Consider the following 23568-nt stretch of genomic DNA (forward strand, 5'->3'; position numbering starts at 1 on the left):
TTATTCATTCTTATTCGTAATATAGCATTTTTTTTTTGGGTGAATGTATTAAGTATTTATAGCTTTAATATTTGTTATTTTTCAATACGCGTAGAATTAGCATAAAGTTGAAAGCCAGAAATAGTATTTCCTGATGCTAGGAGTAGATATGAAAGGAGGGTTGAAAAAGGGAAAATGTTGAAAACCTTGTACATATTTCAAAATTTATAGGAAAGTTTAGGCAAGGATATTTTTCTTCTTTTCATGCCGGAATAATGATAATTAATTATCCGTATAAGTAAAATAGAAAAAAATGCAACCTAATTCCCACATTTCAACACTGGAAAGAGTTCCTTGTTTCCTCACTTCTGGTTCATTCCAAAATTGCCAAGAATTTGTGTATTTTTTCAGTGAAGGAAAAGGGTCACTCCTCTTGGCTCTTTCCCTTTCATAAAAGCAAATAATTATATACATGACATAAATAAATGTTAAAATAAAAATTATAAATAAATAGATATGCGTAGGTGACAACTGACAAGCGTGTGGGCCGAACAACAAAGGCGAGAAAATATAGGAAAAATAGAATTAAAAAAAAAAAAGTCAAGGAGTGCGTCTCCGTGGCGACGTTTTCTTCTTCCTTTTTTTTTTTTTTTTTTTTTTTTTCTTCACTTTTTGGTCGCATATTAATAATCTGAGAAGACGAGTTTAGTTTACTGAGTGAGGGGAAAGAGCGTGAAAAGACCAAATTGACCTTGGATCTTCGTCTTTCCTCTCTCTCTCGCTTCGCTTCTTCTGCTAGCTCCATCTCCGATTCCTTTTCCTTCGTCTTCTAGAAGCTTCTACCATGAACGGGAAGGCCAACGTCACCAAGGAGCTCAACGCCAAGCACAAGAAGGTTTCTCTCTCCGTTCTTATTGTTTCAATTTTGATTTGCATTCGCTTATTGCCTCCGATCATTAATCGTAGCTTGTTCGATTTGAATCCGTCACTGTCCGATAGATGCGTGTCGCGAAATTTTGAACGTGAGACGTTTCGACTGTATTTTTGTTTAATGCGAATGTGTATGGCGTAATTAGCGAACTGAGCCGTTGCGTTGGTAGGTTAGTTTTGATCTGATTGTTGTGACTTGTGATGTTCAGTTACTGATGCCTGGTGGCTTCATCGATCTTTCGAGTTTCGAAGCTTTTAGGGATTAATCAATCTGGAATTTGTGGTTTGGTAGTTTGGATCCTTTTTTCTGATGTGCGCTCGGTTTCGTTTTAGAGGTGTATTGGTGCTATTTACATGCTCAGTGAAAGAGTATGAACTATGAAGCTATTGGATGCTTTGCCGATGTGATTCTTCAAAATCTCCGTCCTTATTTTTAAAGAATAGTCTATACTTTTTTTTATAGGTATTTTTAGTTTTTTGTTTGAGTGATTGTAGACTGAATAAAGCACCATATTTATGTTTCGAGTGAAAAAAGAAGACACTTAATTTGCATCCCTAATGTTTGAAAAAAAAAATTTAGTTGGTTTTGCCTATGTGAAGATGGATCAAGTTCAATTGTTTAGGGAGGAGTTTTTCTTGCAGAACACAAGTGTGGTGTCTGTTTCTGAGTAATATTTGTTTGAGATCCGTAATATTTTTTCAACATATGAATGTGGGTTTTCGTCTTTATTGAATGTGTTTCTGTATGAGACTTGTCACATTTTCTGTTTTCCTTTTCTCTTTACATTGTTTCTTTCTTTACTCTAAATATGCAGATATTGGAAGGACTTCTTAAATTACCAGATAACAGGGAATGTGCTGACTGCAAAGCTAAGTATGTATCTGTCTGGATCTGAATGATCTGATCTGGATTTTATGTCAGTAGTAAATTAATCAAAGAGATACTTATTGGTTCATGAATTATGCACTGTCTCTGTATTATGCATTTTCTGTATATATACATATATATATATATATACATATATATATATATATATATATATTATTGTGGTCTACTATGTTCATTGAACTTTCTATGATAATTTACTATGCAGAGGTCCAAGATGGGCTAGTGTAAATCTTGGCATCTTTATATGCATGCAGTGTTCTGGAATACATCGAAGTTTGGGGGTACATATATCAAAGGTGATGTTATGTTACTAAGTATGAAAATATCAATGTGAATTTTACAAATATAAGTCATTAAGATTTCTGGCTTCTCATTTTAGTTATATCTATCAGAATTTCATGAGAGGGAGAATGTATATTATGGTGGTTACTGGTTTGTGGAAATGGGGTCTTTCAATGCGATAATATAGTGTATTTCTGTGCCCTGCGTGTGTTGTAGCAATTGTAATGTGGCTAATTGAATGGTTCATTCTGTGAAATACTGCATTTATTGTATGCTTATTTAAAGCCCTTGCTTGTGATGGGAATTGAGGGTTTTTTTTCTTATTTTTTTTATAATTTAATTTGTATACTGTAGTCAATCCCACCAAGAGGGAATTTTTTGTTGTATATTTGTAGGTAACTAGTGCTGCCTTAGGGCATTTGTGTTCATTCACAGTGTAGGACCATTGTCATTGTTGTTGTTGTTGTTGTTGTCATCGTCGTCTAGTTCTCAATTTAATTTCTTTGCTTTTCCATAGTACTGACTGAATTTGATGTGGGAATAACTAAAGCATGGCTCCTATTTTAGTTCTAAATGTAGGAATTTTAGAGTATCTAAAGACTTTCTTAAAATTCAATCACTTCTCAATCTTATACATTGACTTAAATGACTTTGCTTGCAGGTCCGTTCTGCAACCCTGGACACTTGGCTTCCAGAGCAAGTTGCATTCATTCAATGTGAGGAACTCTGAACAGTCACGAGTTTAGTTTTATTTTGAATTTTGCTGATGTGAATTGGTTATGTTACCTACTCTTTAAATTTGAATTTCTTGTTTTTATTCTATACAGCAATGGGAAACGAGAAAGCAAATAGTTTTTGGGAAGCAGAATTACCTCCAAATTATGATAGAGTTGGAATTGAGAACTTCATTCGTGCAAAGTAAGTCTGATGATAAACTCCTCAAATCTTGCTAAATTTTCATCTTGCATCTTGTTTTGTGCATCTGGTTTCAATGATTGCGTTTATGTAAAGGTATGAAGAGAAGAGATGGGTTCCAAGAGATGGGAATTCAAAAACACCTTCTGGATTGCGGGAAGAGAAAACTCCACATTGGCAGAGGCCTGTGGAGAGAAGTGGTCATGCTGCTGTTTCTGAGAATACTTTTGAGGAAAGGAAGAGAACCCAACCATCAAATGCAATTCCTGCTACAAGAATTAGTGTTCCTGCTCCTCCCAGAGCACCTGAGCAGGTAATCTTTTTCCTCCCTCTTTAATTTGTTACTTTTTTTCTGGACTTTTTGTCCTGTTATTTGACATTTATGTTGCATTATATTGGTGTTGCAGTTGTAATGTCTGTTCTGCAATTAGTTTCATGGGTTACTGATGTTATGCAAAGGATTTTCCATATTTGCAATAACCTGATTAATTATGCTGTTAAAGAAATTAACGTACATGATTCCCCTTTTTTAGTAAATAAATCATTGTTTATAGTGGTATGAAATAATCAATTTCTGAACAGGTAACTCCAACTCCTGTTACCAAACCTCAGCATGTTGAGAAAGTGGAACCAGTAGCACCGCAACCACAAGCTGAAACTTCTAAGCAGGCAACAGACACAGCTCAAACTACCCCTCCAAAAGTTGACTATGCTACAGACCTTTTCAACATGTTGTCTATGGATGGCCCCAGTGAAAATGCCTCAGAAGCTGCTGGTGCAACCGTTGATGATAATCACTGGGCAGGTTTTCAGTGTATGTTTGTGTCCTTATACAAAAAAAGAGTAAAAGACTATGAAAACCCAATAGAAAGTGTTCCTAGAGATTTTGTTTTGGAAGATTTGGAGTTGCTTCTATTGATTATGTTGGGTAAAACTTAGGTTGTGATTTTGTTGCTATAACTGTTTCAGCTGCTGCAGAGGTGTCAACAGCTGAGAAGACTAGTCTGCCGAAAGCAGCTGATAGTACTCCCCAGTCTGCATCTGGCATTGAGGATCTCTTCAAAGATTCACCTTCTATGACACCATGCTTAGCTCCAGAAAAACCACAGAAAGATGTGAAAAATGATATCATGAGCCTCTTTGAGAAGGTACTGTCCTATGCTTCTATAGGTTTGTGTAGATTGTGGAGTTACTTCTTTGACTTGATGTTCTTAGTCTTGTTTATTGAGTATATAAATTCTTCAATTCGTATTTGGGCATTTGTTCCCATCCTGTCCTATTTGTAAGATACTATCCAAGATAATATTACAAGACGAATTTATTAGTTGCACTCTATCATCAAATGCTTCTTTCATTTTGGTATTTGAAATGCTTTTACCTGACATTGATAATGGATATGCAGGGCAATGTGGTATCTCCATTTTCTATGCATCAACAGCAGCTTGCCATGCTAGCACAGCATCAGTCTCTTCTAATGGCTGCTGCAGCTAAATCTACTGGTGCAGATCCCAGGTATCCTACTGGCATACAACAACTTAGACCCGGTGTTCCTATTCAAAGTTGGCCAGCTAATGGCTACTCGATTCCTGGTGTAATGCCCATGGGTGGTCAGGGAGAGCTGCAAAAACTTATGCAGGTAATGACTGAAGTAAGCCAAATGATAATTGATGAATGCTTAGTTTAGTTTTGTCCAGCAACTAACTTGTTTCTCTTCTTTTAGGGTCAGAGTAGGAACATGATCCCAGCACAATTTGCTGGGAGCTCTGTTCAATATCCACCATCCAGGTAAGTCATCAGTTTGTGTGCTTAACACCAAATTAATCTTAGTTTAAATAACTTGTAGGAATTTTTTACTTGAATATTACCTGATGTTGGTCCACAGAGTTCTAAATAATCCTAGGTTGATAATGGGTTCCAATCAACTTTGTTCCCATAAGCCAAAACGAATTAGAGTGTAGACTGTCGTACCAAAAGGGTATTTTTTTTTTTTGGGGGGGGCGGGGGGGAGGTTCTGTTTCCATTCTAACCACTTTGACTATCGAAGATACAGATCATCTGTTCATCTAGATTTTTCATTTCATAATTGAGGGTGATGCTATTAGCACTGAAAAATTAATCACATAAACCAAATACATGTTTTGCCTTTTGCTGCTTCGAATTTAATTTTGAATGAGCTATCCATACTGCAATGGCATGCCAATGGGACATTATTTGGTTTCAAGAACTTAGCAGTAATTTATATGGAGGATTAAATGTTTTTAGTTCTTGAACTTTTGTCAATTTTTGTTTTTAGTCTCTGAATAAATTTTATTTGGTTTTAATTTCTCATAAACAAAAAAATTTGATGTTAGGGACCAAAATGTTAATTTGAAGAAAAGTTTACCAAAACTGAAAATTGAGAAAAGCTCAAGGACTACAATTAATAAAAAAATTTGTTTAGAGACTAAACAAAAATTGAAAAAAGTTTAAAAACTAATAACATATATAGTCCTGATATGGATTGTGGCATCGTTTGCTGAAAATCTTCTACAAAACCGTGCAGTGCACCATCTACTATTACTATTTCATTAGTTTTAGTCATCTGCATTGGTGGTTTTATTTTATACATTATCCATAATTCTATTGTTTACCAAAGGAAAAATACAAACTTATTTTTCACTGTTGATTCCTACTATTCTTTTCTTTCTGTCTTTACATCTTATTACCTCCCAACTAAGATCAAGTTGAATGCATTTGCTGTCAATAGCCCTCCTTTTTATGTTTTTTGTTGACCGAGTTAACATTTGATGCAGTTTCTATGCTATGGGACAAGTTCCTCCAGTTAACGGTATGGGACAAGTTCATCAAGTTAACGGGTTGATAGCGACAATGGGAGCGAGTAAACCTCAGTCGGCAGCTCCAGTGTCATCTACCACTTCACAGCCTGCGAAGGATTATGATTTTTCCTCCTTAACACAAGGGATGTTTGGGAAACACTGATTGGTATTTTTGTTGGGCAATGCACGCTATGTCATATACCATAGAAAGATTAGTTAAAATTACAGGAAGTGCGCTTTCTTGTCATTTTTTCACTTGACCTGTTCCCATTTGTAGAGCTAGTTCAGGTTTTTCCTCTTTTATTTCAGATGATTGCTTCATTTGTATCCGTAGTTGTATTCACTATTCACAATAAAATTGTTGATATTAATTATATATTCCTTTCTTTGCTTCTATATCTTCTGTTTGCGGCAAGCAATGCTAAAATTAGTTTACATGTTTCGTCTATCATCTTACCGTGTTATAAAATTTAGAAGTATGTTAGATGTTGGCGAGTGCTCATGATTTGCAAATAAAAATAGTACATAAAAAGTAGAACTGTTTAGAGAAAATATAGTTTATAATATCATTCAATTATGATTTATGCAACTTTGGTGACTTCAATAATAATTGACTTAAAAAATATTATATTTATTATGATTTTTATTGATTGACAGCATAAGAAAATTTATATTCTTAAGATTTTAAAGCAAAAATTGTTTTTATTTTTATTCTTTAATAAGTGTTTTAGAATGTTCATTAGCTGGATATTTATTTGTTAAATTTCAGTTTTACAATTTTTCATTTTTTCCTCTTTCTTAAGGTATGCTATTTAAGAAATTTAATTGTATGAAATGACGGTAATTTCTCGAAAGTGTAGCCTTTTGCGGCACGGGGCAAGGATGTTTTTTCCTTAGTTTTTGACATGAATAAAATTAAGATGTAATATTCTTAGTATTTTTAAGTTTTTTTTTTATGTAGTTTTATTTTAATAATTTTATAAAAAATGTCATCATTAAAGATGGGTATTGGTTACCACTTAAAATTCGAAGATTAAAGAATAGCATTTGAAACATTTTAATAAATATTAACAATACGATTTTTATACATTTTAAAATATTTTATCAGTGATTAAAATTTATTGAAAATATAAAATTGTGTAAGTTCCATGTTTTTTAATGTAATAAGTTTGCAATTTTCAATATATTTTGAAAATGATAGAAAATGTTAAGATTAATAATATATGAAAGATTAGTTGAATTGAATCAAGTTTGACTAAACTTGCTCTTCAAAATAATTAAAATAAATTGATTTAAGTTTGTTAAATTTGTATATATTATTATCAAATTCTAGCAAAATGAACCCAATTAAAAGTGAATCGAATCTATCAAAAAAAATCTAAAATATTTACTTTTTTAAAAATGGAAACAATAAATAAATGCAAAGTCATCAAATTATGTGTTTTAAAAAAAAAAATTACTTGGATCAAAAGTTATTAAATTTGATAAGAACGGGACTAAGTTTCAAACAATACAAATGTGAACTTATGTGTTTATGTTAAGTGGTTTACGGTGGATCAAACTTAATCACTGTTAGATTCATCTTATCTATACCATTATACAATGCAGCCTCACTATCAGATATTTTTTTCTTCCTTCTCTCCCATTGCCCCACCATCGACACCTCTTCCCTTTCTCATACATCTCCAATCCTATCACTCTTTTTGTAACCAACTCTGTTGATTTGGATCTAGTGATGATGCATCCATGGTGGCTGTGGAGAACTAAAGGCATCCCACCCTCTGACTTGGTATATATGCAATTCTTACAGGGTGTTAGGAAATGATTCCCAAGAAGTCAAACTTTCGTGATCCTAACTACAAGCTGAGAGTGGCTTATTGACGATGAACCAAAGCCGAGAGTGTTGGTATAATGATTCTTAGGCATTGTCTCTCCTTATGAAAAAAGGTGTTGAAGAATTCGTTGATGGAAGAACATCCTTGGAGCACCACACAGGGCCAATCACGAGGTTCATGATTAGGAGAGTGAAGAAAGATGAAGAGCACACCACACCAAAAGCCTGATCATCATATGTATGAATTTTGAATCCTTTCCTTAGTTTGTTACCTTCTTTTCCTATTTTCTTCTTGTATTTTGGGGGTATATTAGATATTAAGATTTTATTTTATATTTTTATTTAACTTTTGTATTATGAGGTAAAATTAGTATTGAGATTTTATTTAAGACTTAAACCTTGTCTTGTGAAATCAAAGCCTACTTTTCTTTCTTTTTGGGTTAAAGGGTATTTTAGTTATTAGGGAGGTGAGAGCTCATTACATTTGGACTGCATTTAGGTTTCATATAGGGTACTTGGAGCCTCAAAATTTTGGCCAAAGTTACTCAAGAAACCCTAAATGCCTTCCTTCCCTCCATTTATACCCTAGACTATCCTTCTTAATACCACTTTAGAATATATGCATTTTGAGAGAATATTTTGCCTCAAAAAACCTTAGTTACTTTGGACCTCACGACCATACTTCTCTCCTCTCTATCGTAGAGTGAGCTTAGAAGTCATTGAACACACCATAGAAGGAAGGAGTCCATCAATAATTTTGACATGTAGTTGTTTGTTCCTTTATCGGTAAGCTTGCTATTCATTATATGTACCATATAGTTGTAATGTAAATTATGCCTCCATCCCTATTAAGATCCATGTTCTCTGGAGAGGAAGGTCAACATCATTCTGATCGAACATCTCCGGAAAGTATCTCGGAGAGGTTCGATGGCATCTTTGAAATGTAGGAGGAAGGGAAGTGGTGTCAGTGGTAGGGTAGTGCAGACAGTGGGAGACAAGGAAGAAAAAAATATCTGATAGTGAGAGTGCATTATACAATGATGTAGATAAGATGAATATAGAAGTGATTAAGTTTAGTCCATGATAAATCACCTAACATAAAGGACCACTGTAATCTTCATCTAATTAAAAAGTTTTAGTTCATGTCTACTTTAAATTTGTGAACATTCTTAGTTAAAAGAAAAGTGTGTTAAACGCTCTTTAAAAACATTTACAACAATAGTAGAGTATAAAATGTAATAATTGTTATTGAATAATCAACTAGTATTAAAATTGTTATATATATCTGGTTATTGTGAAAGGAAGAAACTATAAATACAAACCATTCATATAATTCACAAAATAACGAGTTGCAATTAATAAATTTCAATGACTAATTGACCTTTTTCTCATATCTATCAATAGTATCGGTGAATAAAATGACAAAATTTATGTTGGCGAAACGTGAAATTTGTATATGTATTATATGATAACATAACATAATTAGTGAAATAGAATATATAAATATATGAATATGCATGAAACGGTGGAGGAGTTTTGTGTTTCAGATCTATATGTTGCTAGAAGGTGCAGCTAAATACAATAAGATAAAAGCTGCAAGGCATATGTACTTTATATTCGGCCTTACCAGAGAAGAATAGAGGACACTGAACATATTACTTTAATTTGGTTATATATTATAAATATACACCAATAGTAAACATACTTTTCGTTATAATCTTTTTTAATAAGACGATATATCACCATTGCATCTGGTCCTAAAAAGATAAATTACCAACTCCGGTTGCTGCTCCATACCTAAATTATGAACTAATAAAATTTTTAGTTAAAAAATATAAAAGTCGAATATTTTTATCGACAATTTTTATTACTTTTATTTTATAATTATTGTTTAAGAAAATTAGACTAAAATAAAGAAGTATAAAATTGGTAAATATTAGTATTAAAAAAAGGTTAAAAACCGGTCCACGTGTCACCAGTGTTGGCTTTAATATTACAACTTCTAGGAGGCATCTTTGCTATACATGTATTAGTGGTTTGTGGAGTATTAAGCCACTTATAATCTCCCTTCTTTAACATTGCGATGTATACATCACAAGAAAATTTATTATTATCAATAATTATTTAATAATAATAAATTAATTATCTTTATTTTATTATTTAATAAAAGTATTAATAATTAATATATAATAGTTACTAAAAATATATTTACATCACATCAAAATTAATTATTAGTGAAAATTATTAATTAAAAAAAATTAAGTCTCACATCAACTAGAAATAAGATGATTAATGAGTATATAAGTGGATGATAACTCTCACTTTACAAGTTTGTTTTGTAGAGTTGAGTTAGACCCATAACTTATTATTTTAAATTAGTATTAGATTATTCATCATTACTAAACTCAATAATCCTAAACTTGAGGAAGTGTATTGAAAAAAATTCAAATATCACATCAACTATTGATAAAACAATTAATTAAAATTTAAGATAATTAAAAAATAAGAAAATTAAAGAATATATAAGTAGAAAACAACATTCATCTTACAAGTCTCATATCGACTAGAAATAAGATAATTAAAGAGTATTATAAATCATTTCTTAAACTTTTAGTGACAATAGCAAAAAAACATTAAATATCAGTAAAAAATATCACAAAAAGTTATACACTTTTTTCGATCATTATAAGGGTCGTTATCGACATGTAGAATAATTATTGATAAATATTTTAACAACATTGCATATAATAACTAATGTTAAAATACCGATAAAAAATTTTGTAGTAATTTTTATTGTCACTAAAAAAAATATATTAAATACCATTAAAAATGATGTAAGCCGCAATATGCAATCTAAGAATGTGTGGTGTAGAATGCTGAGAAAATCAACCGATTCGTATGGTACCTATATAATATATCATAGATCATAAATTAGGGCTAATGTATTTTTATTGGCTTGGCTTAACCAATGGAGCAGCCAATCTCTGAAGTTGATCCATAAGGATCAACAGCGATATGAATTCTCAAATTAAATTTTATGCAAACCATACTACATGTTGATTTCTTGGTACTATGTTGCAACTTGCAGGTAAATACCATAAGTCTCACTACATGGACAAGTGTTTAAGCGTGAGGGTCAAGGATTAGGAAGAACAGGGATTGTAATTGACAATTTTGCCGCTATAGTTAGCAATCATGCAAATCAATACAACTTAAAAGAATTCAGGGGCTACACACATGAACTTTGGTGCCACCAACTATATATAGAATTAGATCTGAAGTATTTTGAAAATAAATTAAAAAATTGTATGATTATTGTAATTTCTTTATTATATATATATATATATATATATATATATATATATATATATATATATATATGAGAGTTGGAGTTAGAGCAACTCTTATACGTTCTTCGTATAGACTACTCAATATATTTATATCTTTAAGTGACTCTATACATTTTACTTTAATTTTAAATAATCTAATTAATTTTTACTCTAATATAGAAATTTCTATCAACTAATTATGTAACTTGTAAATATCTTTTATCTTACATTCCATATTCTATCTCATGAATCTACACATACAAATTTAATTACAAATACTAGACAATTATAAAGAATGATTTTTAATATAAGCATCTCTCCAATTTTAAAGTAATCAAAATTACATAACATATCCAAATAATATTTTATTATTAAATAATGTACTCGTATAATATAGTAAACACTCATTCGAAATGCTCTTAAATGTTAAAATATTGTATATAACTTTGATATTTGTAATGGTAATTGCTTTCTATTAATTTGAAGCGGTATAATTAAGTATCAACTAGTTATTTAAGGGTATACGTCAATTTATGATATAATTTTCTTTATAAATTTTTAGAATTTATAAAAAGAATTGAAATAAATGTATAAATTTTTTTTCAAAAAATATTTAATTATTATACTTTATCAAAAAGTGTTTTTAACAGAAAGTTCTATTAAAATCAAAAACAAATGAACACACACTATAAATTAATGAATTCAGATTCAATTTTTTAAACATCGGTGTAATTAATATGTTAATATTTTTTTATTTTTATTATTATTTAAGCTTCACATAATGAGATAAATAATAAAGATAAACATCAAGAAATACAGTATTTCATCTTAAAATAATAAAGATAAACTATAAAATTTTATTTCAAAATAAAAAAAAACTATAATACTGTGTTATAAATGTTTAATTTAGTTCTAATTATAAACAATAAATTAATTTTTTTTTCTAATAAGTAATAATCATTAATTTTATTTGAAAGTTATTCAAGGATAAGTTATATATATATATATATATATATATATATCCTTAATTAATTTTTTTTTTATTTTTTATACATTTATTTATAACTAGTATTAAATATAATAACTACTCAAAATAAAGTGTATCTTTTGAATAAAATTAGAATTTATAATATAATTAATTAAAAGCAACCACTTAATTATTATTTTTACAATTTTGATTTATGTTATTTATAATTATAGTCGAAGATAATATTATAAAAAAATTTATAATAAAGTATTTAATTTAATTTGAATTAATGTGGATGAGTGGATCTCATCTTACATGCACAATAAATACCACCAACGACTGTCTTGCTGCTTGGTCATCTAACATGGCTTATAAATGCGCCCATGCCCATGGCATGAGATACAGAGTTTGCTAACTTAATTGATTTCCCACGAGTGGTCCTAAAAATTAAAAGAAAAAAGAGTGAAAGAATAAATAAATAAATAAAAATCAGCAGTATTAAACTTGAGAAGGCAGGGTGGGAGAAGTTTATAGACTTTTTTTTTTTAATATATCGATTTCTCAATGGCCTATTTTTTTTTTTTCGTTTTTTGTTTTTTTGTTTTTTTTGTTTTTTTTGTTTTTTTTGTTTTTTTTTGTTTTTTTTGTTTTTTTTTCCCAGATTTCTAATTTTTTTTTTCAGTTTATAATATTTAGATTTTAAAAAAATTTATAATGAAAATTTAAAATATTTATTAACCTTTTTTTTGTTGTTTTATTTTATTAACTTTTTTTTTGTATTTTTTTTTTCAGATTTGCTAATTTCTTTCTTTTTCAATTTTTAATATTCAGATTTTTTTAAAAAATTATAATGAATTTTTAAAAAATTTATTTAGTTTTTGTTTTTATTTTAGATTATAAAAATGTATTTAAAATAAATTTTAAAGAATAAAATTTAATAAAATTAATTTAAGAGAATTGAAGAGTGTAATAGCTGAAGAGAATTGATCTTTTGTTGTGTGTTTAGGCTTGGATCATATGTAGTGTATATAGAGTGCAAAAAATTTAAATTAGTTTGTCTCATTGCGTAAGGAATCCAATAATTTTGTGTAGTGTCATCAATTGCTTTGTCCTAGAACGTCAGAAAAATTAATGACTTTGTGCAGAGTGTCATCAATTGCTTTGTCCCAAAGCGTTAGGAATCCAATGACTTTGTGCAGTGTCATCAATTGCTTTGTCCCAGAGCGTCAAAAAAATTAATGACTTTGTGCAGAGTGTCATTGCTTTGGTCCTAGAGTGTCAGAAAAATTAATGGCTTTGTACAGAGTGTCATCAATTGCTTTGTCCCAGAGAGTCAGGAATCCAATGACTTTGTGCAGTGTCATCAATTACTTTGTCCCAGAGCGTCAGAAAAATCAATGCTTTGTGTGTCATTGCCTTGGTCCCAGAGCATCAGAAAAATCAACGCTTTGTGCAGAGCGTCAGGAATCCAATGACTTTGCGTTTGTCCACATTAGGTTGCTTTAGTTCTATATAAACCCTAAACACAGATTAAAAAAATGCAACAGATTGAAACATCCAATCAATGGAGTCGTTAACTATTCCAGCCACTGTTTACTATGATGGACAAATTGTCTTCACTGAGCATGGAGATACATTTGTTAGTAACGAGGTTAAAACCCTACTGGTAAGCAATTGTTGAGCTTAGAGAAGCTTGAAGCTTAAAAGAGTTTTGATTATCACAAGATATGAGACAACAACAACAACAATGTGGAAGCACAAAAATAAAGTCAGAGAAAGTCAAGAAAAGGCTATGAAATAGAGCTATGTAATAGAGTTTAGAAAATAAAATGCTTTGAATAAGATTTTATGTTGTGTATGCTGTGTGCATGAGCAAATCAATATCTAAGCTAAGTAGAGAGTGTATGATGATGAGTTAAAAATGTTAGAAAGTTATTTTGAGGCTTAAAATGAATTTTTGAAAACTAACTCAAAATAATCGATTATCGTTAAATATAATCGATTATTCCAGCAACAGGAAAAATGGGATGCCTTGCTGCAATAATCGATTATTTGCCAAAATAATCGATTATCCCAGAAATAACTCTCTGGAATAATCGATTATCCAGCAAAATAATCGATTATATTGTTCTTGGTTGGTTTCCAGAAAACCTGAAGAACAAAATAATCGATTATTCTTTAAAATAATCGATTATCTGGGTCTGAGACTTTTATAAATAGTTTGAACTTTGAGAAACTTAAGACAAGAGTTAGAACTGATAATCAAATTGAGAAAAACGTTTTTGTGGAGTTTGTGTGACAATCTTGAAGAGTTTTCTTTGTGAAATCCAAGAGTAAAAACGTTTGTGAAAAACTTTGAGAAAGGATCATCATCATCACAACATTCTTGAAAGGGGAAGATTAAGATTTGCTTCTGAATTCCAGGTGAATTCGTTCCTTTATTCTGTGTGAATACTTGTAAAATCTTGAGAAGGGTTTCTCAAGTGGTAAGGTTTCTTGTAGTGGATTTCTACAAGAGGTGCTTTCTTGGGGTCAAGAAAGTGGTTATCTTTAGTGTTGAAGTATATGCATGTGTGTGCTTGTAAACCTTCTTCCTTGAGATAGTGGAACAAAATCTTGATCAGGTGTTGATTAAGGACTGGATGTAGGTCACATGTGGAGTGGCTGAACCAGTATAAAAGACTCTTGTGCAATCTTCTTCTACCTTTATCTTTTACCTTGAGTAATTTCTTGGTTGAATATTAAAGAAGATAATTCTTGATTAACTTGTGTGTGTGAATATTGATGGTTTAATCTAAATTAGAGCATTACATTTGAACCTCATTATTTTGTAATCAAGAAAGCATATATCATTCATACTTCCATAACAAGTCTTTAAAGAAGCTTCATTTGAAAATTCAGTCTTAGAAAAGTTTAAGTGAAATAAAGATCCTAAATACTCTGAAATTTTTTAAAGGATCATAGAATCCAATTCACCCCCCTCTTGGATTGTGCCATTCTTTTCTATCAATTGGTATATAGAGCAAGGTTCTTGAGAGTTATTCAAGATTTCAAAAATGGCAAACAACAACTTACCCTATGGTGAGGGTGTGTCTATTCATAGACCTCCTTTTTTCAATGGTGAAAACTATGTCTACTAGAAAATTAGGATGAGAATTTTCATTGAAGCTATTGATATTGCTGTATGGGATGCTATAGAAAATGGACCCTATATCCCTATGAAAAAAGATGGTGATGAGCTTAAAGAAAAACATTGGAGTGAATGGAGTGATGAGGAAAAGAAAAGAGCCCAACATGATAAAAGAGCCAAAAACATCATAACATCTGCATTATCTATTGATGAATTTTTTAGAATTTCACAATGCACATCTGCTAAAGAAATGTGGGATACTTTGCAAGTCACTCATGAAGGAACAAGTGATGTAAAGATATCAAGAAAGCATACTCTCGTAAGAGAATATGAGCTGTTTAGAATGCAAAATGGTGAATCCATTTCTAATTTTCAAAAGAGATTTACACACTTGATAAATCACCTTGTTGATCTTGGCATGAAATTTGAAAAGGAAGAGCTGAATTTGAAAGTGCTGCAATGCTTGGACAGATCATGGCAAGCAAAGGTGACAGCCATTGAAGAATCAAAGGATTTGACCTCCTTGACACTTGCTACTCTCTTTGGGAAGCTAAGAGAGCATGAGCAAAAGCTGCACATATTTGATGAACATGAGCAGCAGGATAAGAAAGGCAAAGGTGTGTCATTGAAAGCTTTGAAATCTACCAAAGGAAAAGAGGTGTGTGAAGAAACAAGCTCCAATGATTCCGAAACTGAGAACTCAATCTGCTGGTGAAGAAGTTCAGAAAATTCATAAGGAGAAGAAAAAATTCCCCCTACAAATTCAACAGAAAAACAAACAAGAAAGAGGAAGCAAGCACATCCTCCTTTAATTGCTTTGAATGTGGAAAACCGGGACACATGAAAGCTGAGTGTCCAAACCTCTTGAAGAAGCAACAAGAGGAGAAGAAAAGCAAGAAAAATGGAAAAGGGAAGAGAGCCTATATTGCTTGGGAAGATAATGACTCAAGCACAACAAGTGATGAATCCGAATGTGAGGAGAATAACTTGTGCTTGATGGCTGGAACTGAACAAGACACAATTGTAAGTGATTCTGATCTTGAAGAAGCTGTCAAATTAGGAGCCTTAAATTCAAAGTTGAAAAAAAAGCTGAAATGGTATGAAAATGCTTTAATTAAAGCGGAACAAGAGCTTGAGGATTTGAAGCATGAGCATGAAAATCTTCAAACTATGTTTAACTTTAATGAAGCTCATTGTGAAAACTCCACTTCCTCAAAAGATGCTTGTGAACATTGCAAAATTTTTGAAAAAGAAAATGCTGATTTAAAATCCACTCTTGCAAAGTTCACAAATGGAAATGCAAACTTAAACATTCTTTTGGGAAAACAAAGAAACACTTTTGATAGGAGTGGACTTGGTTTTAATCAAAGCATGAGCATGCCATTTAAGTCAAAGAAAGAAGCTTTTGTGAAAAACCAAAACTTTAGAAAATTTAAAAGCAATTTTTCTAGACAAACAACTTGTTTTTATTGCTGTAAAAGAGGCCACACAATTAGGAACTGCTATTCTAGAAAATATGGAGTTCCAAATGGAGAGATGGTTTGGGTTGAAAAGAGTCAAAGGTTGAGAACTAACCTACAAGGACCCTTCACATGGGTACCAAAATTTTTTCTTTGAATATCTGTTGTAGGAATGCTTGAGGGCCAAAAATCTACTTTGGTATCTTGATAGTGGCTGCTCAAGGCATATGACTGGGGATCCTTCCAAATTCTCAAGTCTGAAATTGAAGAATGAAGGGTATGTTACCTATGGTGACAACAACAAAGGGAAAATTCTTGGCCATGGAAATGTTGGTAATTCCTCCTCTCAAACATTGATTGAGAATGTATTGCTTGTTGATGGTTTGAAACATAATTTGCTGAGTATAAGTCAACTAAGTGATAAAGGTTTTAGAATTGAATTTGATAATACAAGTTGCTTGATCAACCCCTATTGGAGAATGAACCAAATGAAGAGCCTAAGGAGAGTGAATCACATGAGAAAGCAAAGGAAACATGTGAACAATTGCCCAAGTAATGGAAAACTTCTAGAGACTTATCAATGGATAACATAATTGGAAATATTGGTAAGGGAGTTTCAACTAGGAGTGCTATTAAAAATATTTGCAACACTATGGAATTTGTGTCACAAGTTGAGCCTAAGAGCATTGATGAAGCACTAAAAGATGAGCATTGGTTAATGGTCATGCAAGAGGAACTAAATCAGTTTGAAAGAAATGAAGTATGGGATTTAGTGCCATTACCAAAAGATTATCCTATTATTGGAACCAAATGGGTTTTTAGAAATAAGCTTGATGAATCTGGGATAATTCTAAGAAATAAGGCAAGACTAGTGGCTAAGGGGTATAACCAAGAAGAGGGAATTGACTATGATGAGACTTTCGCCCCTGTGGCAAGGATAGAGGCCATTAGATTGCTTCTTGCTTATTCCTCTATAAAGAATTTCAAGCTTTATCAAATGAATGTGAAAAGTGCTTTCCTCAATGGGTTGATACAAGAGGAAGTGTATGTTGAACAACCACCAGGCTTTGTGGACTTTAAGAATCCTAATCATGTGTATAAGCTCAAAAAGGCACTCTATGGCTCGAAGCAAGCTCCAAGATCATGGTATGACAGGTTGAGCAAATTTTTGATTGAGAATGACTATGAAAGAGGAAAGGTGGATAATACATTGTTTGTCAAGAAGTTTAAAAATGATACAATGTATGTACAAATATATGTGGATGATATTGTATTTGGATCTACAAATACCTCTCTATGCAAAGAATTTGCTAAAACTATGCAAGGCGAATTTGAAATGTCAATGATGGGAGAGCTCACATTATTTTTGGGGTTACAAATCAAACAAATGCATGATGGAATTTTCATAAGTCAAAGCAAGTATTGCAATGAACTTTTGAAAAAGTTTGGTATGGAAGGGTGTAAGGAGGCTGCCACACCTATATCAAATAATTGCAATCTTGACTTAGATGAGAAAGGAATAGCTGTTGATTGTTCAAAGTATAGAGGTATTATTGGATCACTCTTGTACTTAACAGCAAGTAGGCCTGATATAATGTTTGATGTGTGCCTATGTGCCAGATTTCAGGCTAATCCTAAAGAATCTCACATGAAGAGTGTAAAGAGAATTTTGAAGTACTTAATGTGGGGTTGTGGTATCCAAAGGGAGTCTCACTAAGTCTGATAGGCTACTCAGATTCAGACTATGCTGGGTGTAGACTAGATAGAAAGAGCACAAGTGGAACTTGTCACTTACTAGGTAGTGCACTTGTTTCATGGCATAACAAAAAGCATGCTTGTGTTGCTTTAAGTACAGCTGAGGCTGAGTATATAGCTGCTGGAAGTTGTTGTGCTCAAATTCTTTGGATGAAACAACAATTAAGAGATTATGGAGTTGAGCTGAATAAAATTCCTTTGAGGTGTGACAATACAAGTGTAATAAATTTGACCAAGAATCCAATTTTGCACTCTAGAACAAAACATATTGAGATAAGACACCACTTTCTAAGAGATCATGTTCAAAGGAATCATTGTGTTGTAGAGTTTGTAGAAACTAGCAAACAATTAGCTGATATTTTTACAAAACCTCTACCAAGGGAAAGATTCAACCAATTGAGAATTGAATTAGGGATAATCAATGAATCATGTTTGATTTGATTATGCTTTGAGAGTAATAGTTAGAGATGTATAGAAGAGAGTGTTCAAGTGGAAATTAGACTTGGTGTAACTTGAAAAGTTAAAATTTCTGAGAAGCAAATCTTCTCTGGAATAATCGATTATCTTAAAATATAATCGATTATTTTAAGCAAACCCATGAAAATAATCGATTATTTGGGTAATAATCGATTATCTAGAACATGAAGAATTCCAAGAGCCTCTGAAATAATTGATTATTTGGGCAATAATCGATTATCTGGTATGAAGAATCTCAAGAGTCTCTGGAATAATCGATTATCTTGGGAAATAATCGATTATCTGAGAAGAGGAATTTGAAAGGCCACTGGAATAATCGATTATCTTGGGAAATAATCGATTATCTGGGCGAAGTTAGGAGAAACTACTCTCTGTAATAATCGATTATCTTGAAAATAATCGATTATCTATATCAGATTACGTTTTTAGAGGGATTTTGCTGATGCAAATAATCGATTATTTGCATAAATAATCGATTATCTGGGCGGCTTTTGAAATTCCTGAAGCGTCTGAACGGTTTATCTACGCGCCAACTCTTGAAACCACCCATTACTCTTAAAACCTTTCCCACTCAGAATGTGCTAGGGCATAAAACATTTCTCACAACTTCTCTTCTCTCATTCTATCATTTTCTCTCAACCCACAAACCCTAACTCTCTCAAACCCTCTCAAATCTCTCATTTTCTTCATCTTCTTCAATACCCACTCATGGCATCTTCATCAAAGAGACCAAAGAAGCTTGAAGTGAGGGGGAGCAAACGTCCTCTACCCTCTGGGCAACTGATTTCGAAGTGGTTTCCAGACGAAAAGACTCAAGCCTATTTTGAGTGGTACGCCAGACGGAGAATCATTCCTCCGAAGACTCTTAAACTTGAATGGTTTAAGAATGAGGGTTTAGTTTCCCAACCCTTCTAGAGCACCAAGAATTGAGCAAGTTTTTGGAAATGGAGGGCCCTTATTATCCTGAGCTGATCAGGTTATTCCTCTGTTTTGCCACAAGCAATGAGGGCATCATGCAATCGGTGGTGAAAGGAAAAATGATTAAGTTGGACGGGCCAACGTTGAAGGCTGCTGCGGGGCTAAGCGGCACTGGACGAGAGAAACCCCAACCTTTCAATTTTGGGGATTTTGAAGAGCTGACTACCTTCTGGGACTGTCAAAGGAACCCGGTGAACACCAACTATGAGAAGTTCCTAGCGGGAGGTATGAAAAAGAATTCCCGTTTGATTTCTTTCATTATTGCCTGGATGTTAAAACCTCGGTTACATAATCATGCTCAAATGTCAATGACTGTATGTGGAAGGCTAGGCGAAAGGAAGATGGCCCAATTCCTTATGCTCTTTTATTGTCCAAAATTTTTGAAAATGCTGGTGTAGATTTATCAGGAGAAAGAAAAATTGTTTTACATGCTTCGAACAAGATAGAAAAGTCTTCTTTGCATCACATGGGGATGCTTAAACAAGAAGACAAATGGGTGTTCAAAGGCGATGTACCCCCGACTCCTGAACCGGCAACTGATGAAGACGGTGTTCCGTAACACGATGAGGATCAGCCACCACAGGTGGAAGCTGAACCTGGCAGGGAGACTGAAGCAGAGCCAAAACCGTTTTCACCTTTTGAGAAAATCATGATAAACAAACTGGATGCGGTGATGGAAATGTCGAGAAGACATGAATCTTTGTTTTCTGGTATTCTGGACAGGTTTAATGATCTTGATCATGAAGTGAAGCTGCTCAGGACTCACCTTGGCATACCGGAGGATGAAGATTGATTTTTGATGTGTTTCTGATAATTCGTTTTAATTAGAAGTTTAAATTCTGTTTTTGAACTCTAATTTCATTTGGGTTGTAATGTTTTAATTTCTAAACAATTTTAATGCTTTTTGTTGTTTGAACAATTTGAATTCTGGTGAAATTTGGAGTTTATTTTGCTGATATGATGGCTTGATTGTGATTCCAAATTGTGATTTGGAAAGCTGGTGCTGAGATGCTCTGTTTTGTGAGCATATGTGTTGATGTTCTGTTTTTGATTGCTGAGTTAGAATGCTCTGTTTTTGAGCATATATGTGTGAATGGTTTGTTTTGAAAATTTGATATGATGTGAACAAATTGATTCATGGTTGATTGATGCTTATAATACTATGTTTTGAGGATAAGTGATAATTATGATTTTGCTGATTGGTTTGAATTGAATAATTCTGAGTTGTGATATATATAGCTTGTAATCAGTTTGGATTGCTGAACAAAAGAATTCTGACTTGGATATTGCTGGTCACAAAGATTGAATCTATGCATATGGCTTATATTGTTAAACATACCTTGATTTGTTTTTGTTAATGCCAAAGGGGGAGAAAAGATTGTGTGTGTATAGTTGTTGTTTCTGCAGGTATTGTGCTTGTGTGTGTGTATTGTGCAGGTTTTGTATGTTGGAATTAAAGGCACAATGGTTGGAAAAGTTGAAGCACAATAGCTTGGATTGATATGATTTGAGTCATGGGTTGTCATCATCAAAAAGGGGGAGATTGTTGAGCTTAGAGAAGCTTGAAGCTTAAAAGAGTTTTGATGATCACAAGATATGAGACAACAACAACAACAATGTGGAAGCACAAAAACAAAGTCAGAGAAAGTCAAGAAAAGGCTATGAAATAGAGCTATGTAATAGAGTTTAGAAAATAAAATGCTTTGAATAAGTTTTTATGTTGTGTATGTTGTGTGCATGAGCAAATCAATATCTAAGCTAAGTAGAGAGTGTATGATGATGAGTTAAAAAGGTTAGAAAGTTATTTTGAGGCTTAAAATGAAGTTTTGAAAACTAACTCAAAATAATCGATTATCCCAGAAATAACTCTCTGGAATAATCGATTATCCAGCAAAATAATCGATTATATTGTTCTTGGTTGGTTTCCAGAAAACCTGAAAAACAAAATAATCGATTATTCTTTAAAATAATCGATTATCTGGGTCTGAGACTTTTATACATAGTTTGAACTTTGAGAAACTTAAGACAAGAGTTAGAACTGATAATCAAATTGAGAAAAACGTTTTTGTGGAGTCTGTGTGACAATCTTGGAGAGTTTTCTTTGTGAAATCCAAGAGTAAAAACGTTTGTGAAAAACTTTGAGAAAGGATCATCATCATCACAACATTCTTGAAAGGGGAAGATTAAGATTTGCTTCTGAATTCCAGGTGAATTCGTTCCTTTATTCTGTGTGAATACTTGTAAAATCTTGAGAAGGGTTTCTCAAGTGGTAAGGTTTCTTGTAGTGGGTTTCTACAAGAGGTGCTTTCTTGGGGCCAAGAAAGTGGTTATCTTTAGTGTTGAAGTATATGCATGTGTGTGTGCTTGGAAACCTTCTTCCTTGAGATAGTGGAACAAAATCTTGATCAGGTGTTGATTAAGGACTGGATGTAGGTCACATGTGGAGTGACTGAACCAGTATAAAAGACTTGTGCAATCTTCTTCTACCTTTATCTTTTACCTTGAGTAATTTCTTGGTTGAATATTAAAGAAGATAATTCTTGATTAACTTGTGTGTGTGAATATTGATGGTTTAATCTGAATTAGAGCATTACATTTGAACCTCATTATTTTATAATCAAGAAAGCATATATCATTCATTATTTTATAATCAAGAAAGCATATATCATTCATACTTCCATAACAAGTCTTTAAAGAAGCTTCATTTGAAAAGTTCAGTGATGGAGGAAGCCCATGGGCCAAGGGCCCAACTACTAGAGCTATGGCAAGAAAGATACATGAAGAGTGGGCCCAAGCCCAAGGGAAGCCCATTACTTTGTTTTGTTGGGCTTTGACCCAAGTCCAAATAGACTAGGGTTAGTGTAGGATTGGGCCTTAGTGCCTTGTATTTCTTTGGGCCTTGTATTTCCGGCCATTAGCATAGGAATTTCATTTCATGGCCATTTAGATTTAGGGTTAATTTAGGTTAACATGTACACTTTCATTTGAATGTCATTAGTATGTCATTTGAAGGTGCATTTCGGCATGTGCACACATGCACATGGTGTGACCTAAATGCAACTCAAATGGATACTAAATCACATCCAAATGAGTGCACATGGAGGGGGTGGCCGGTTGGCACCAAAATTTGAATTTTAGAATTCAAATTTTGGCGCCTAGAGTTAAGTAAACCATACCATGGTTCTACTTAACTCTAGGTGAACCCAACTTAAACCCTTAACCTAATTTCTCCTATAAATCTTTCTATGGCCGAGTATTGTAAAACTTTGGATTATATTGATGAATTTCTCTCTTGGAAATCATTCCCTCCGAAGTCACCTAAACTCCTAAACTCTACCCTCCTTGAGTGCTTCTCCTTGTAGAGTTAGGAACTTGTTCTTCTCCGGACTTAGCTAGATGCTAGCTTAGGTCACATTGAGCCTTGTGGAGTCTCCATCCTTGAAGCTTCTTCCAAGGATTTCCGTGAAGGCTTGAAGAGTTTTTGTGCATTCCAAGTGGAATCACATCATTCAGTCTTAGAAAAGTTTAAGTGAAATAAAGATCCTAAATACTTTGAAAATTTTTAAAGGGTCATAGAATCCAATTCACCCCCCCTCTTGGATTATGCCATTCTTTTCTATCAAACATGATGACTTATCAGCAACTTAAGCAGGTTATTAATAATAACCTTAATCTTCCTCATTACAAAGTTGTCATAAATATTCACTACCGATACCCAAATTCATGTACCGGTGGTGTATATAAATATACAGCATGTCGTCTTAGGGATGATGAAGATGTGGAGTGTATGTTTTCATTGTTCACAGAACTGCACGACCTAACAAGTC

General features: G+C 32.7%; 1 protein-coding gene across 1 annotated transcript; it reads left to right on the top strand.

The window, feature by feature from the left end:
• The first annotated feature begins 655 nt into the window (after positions 1-655).
• On the top strand, positions 656-6207 carry LOC109805774 (ADP-ribosylation factor GTPase-activating protein AGD5). The gene is made up of 11 exons (XM_020367970.3): positions 656-874; positions 1725-1783; positions 2004-2094; positions 2742-2796; positions 2908-2998; positions 3092-3308; positions 3578-3809; positions 3965-4143; positions 4398-4631; positions 4716-4780; positions 5788-6207. The coding sequence occupies exons 1-11, from the start codon at positions 824-826 to the stop codon at positions 5972-5974; spliced, it is 1461 nt and encodes a 486-aa protein (XP_020223559.1). The 5' UTR covers positions 656-823; the 3' UTR covers positions 5975-6207.
• The last annotated feature ends 17361 nt before the right edge of the window (positions 6208-23568 follow it).

The sequence above is a fragment of the Cajanus cajan genome, chromosome 10 (assembly GCF_000230855.2).
Source record: "Cajanus cajan strain Asha chromosome 10, NIPB_CcT2T_4, whole genome shotgun sequence".
NCBI lineage: Eukaryota > Viridiplantae > Streptophyta > Magnoliopsida > Fabales > Fabaceae > Cajanus > Cajanus cajan.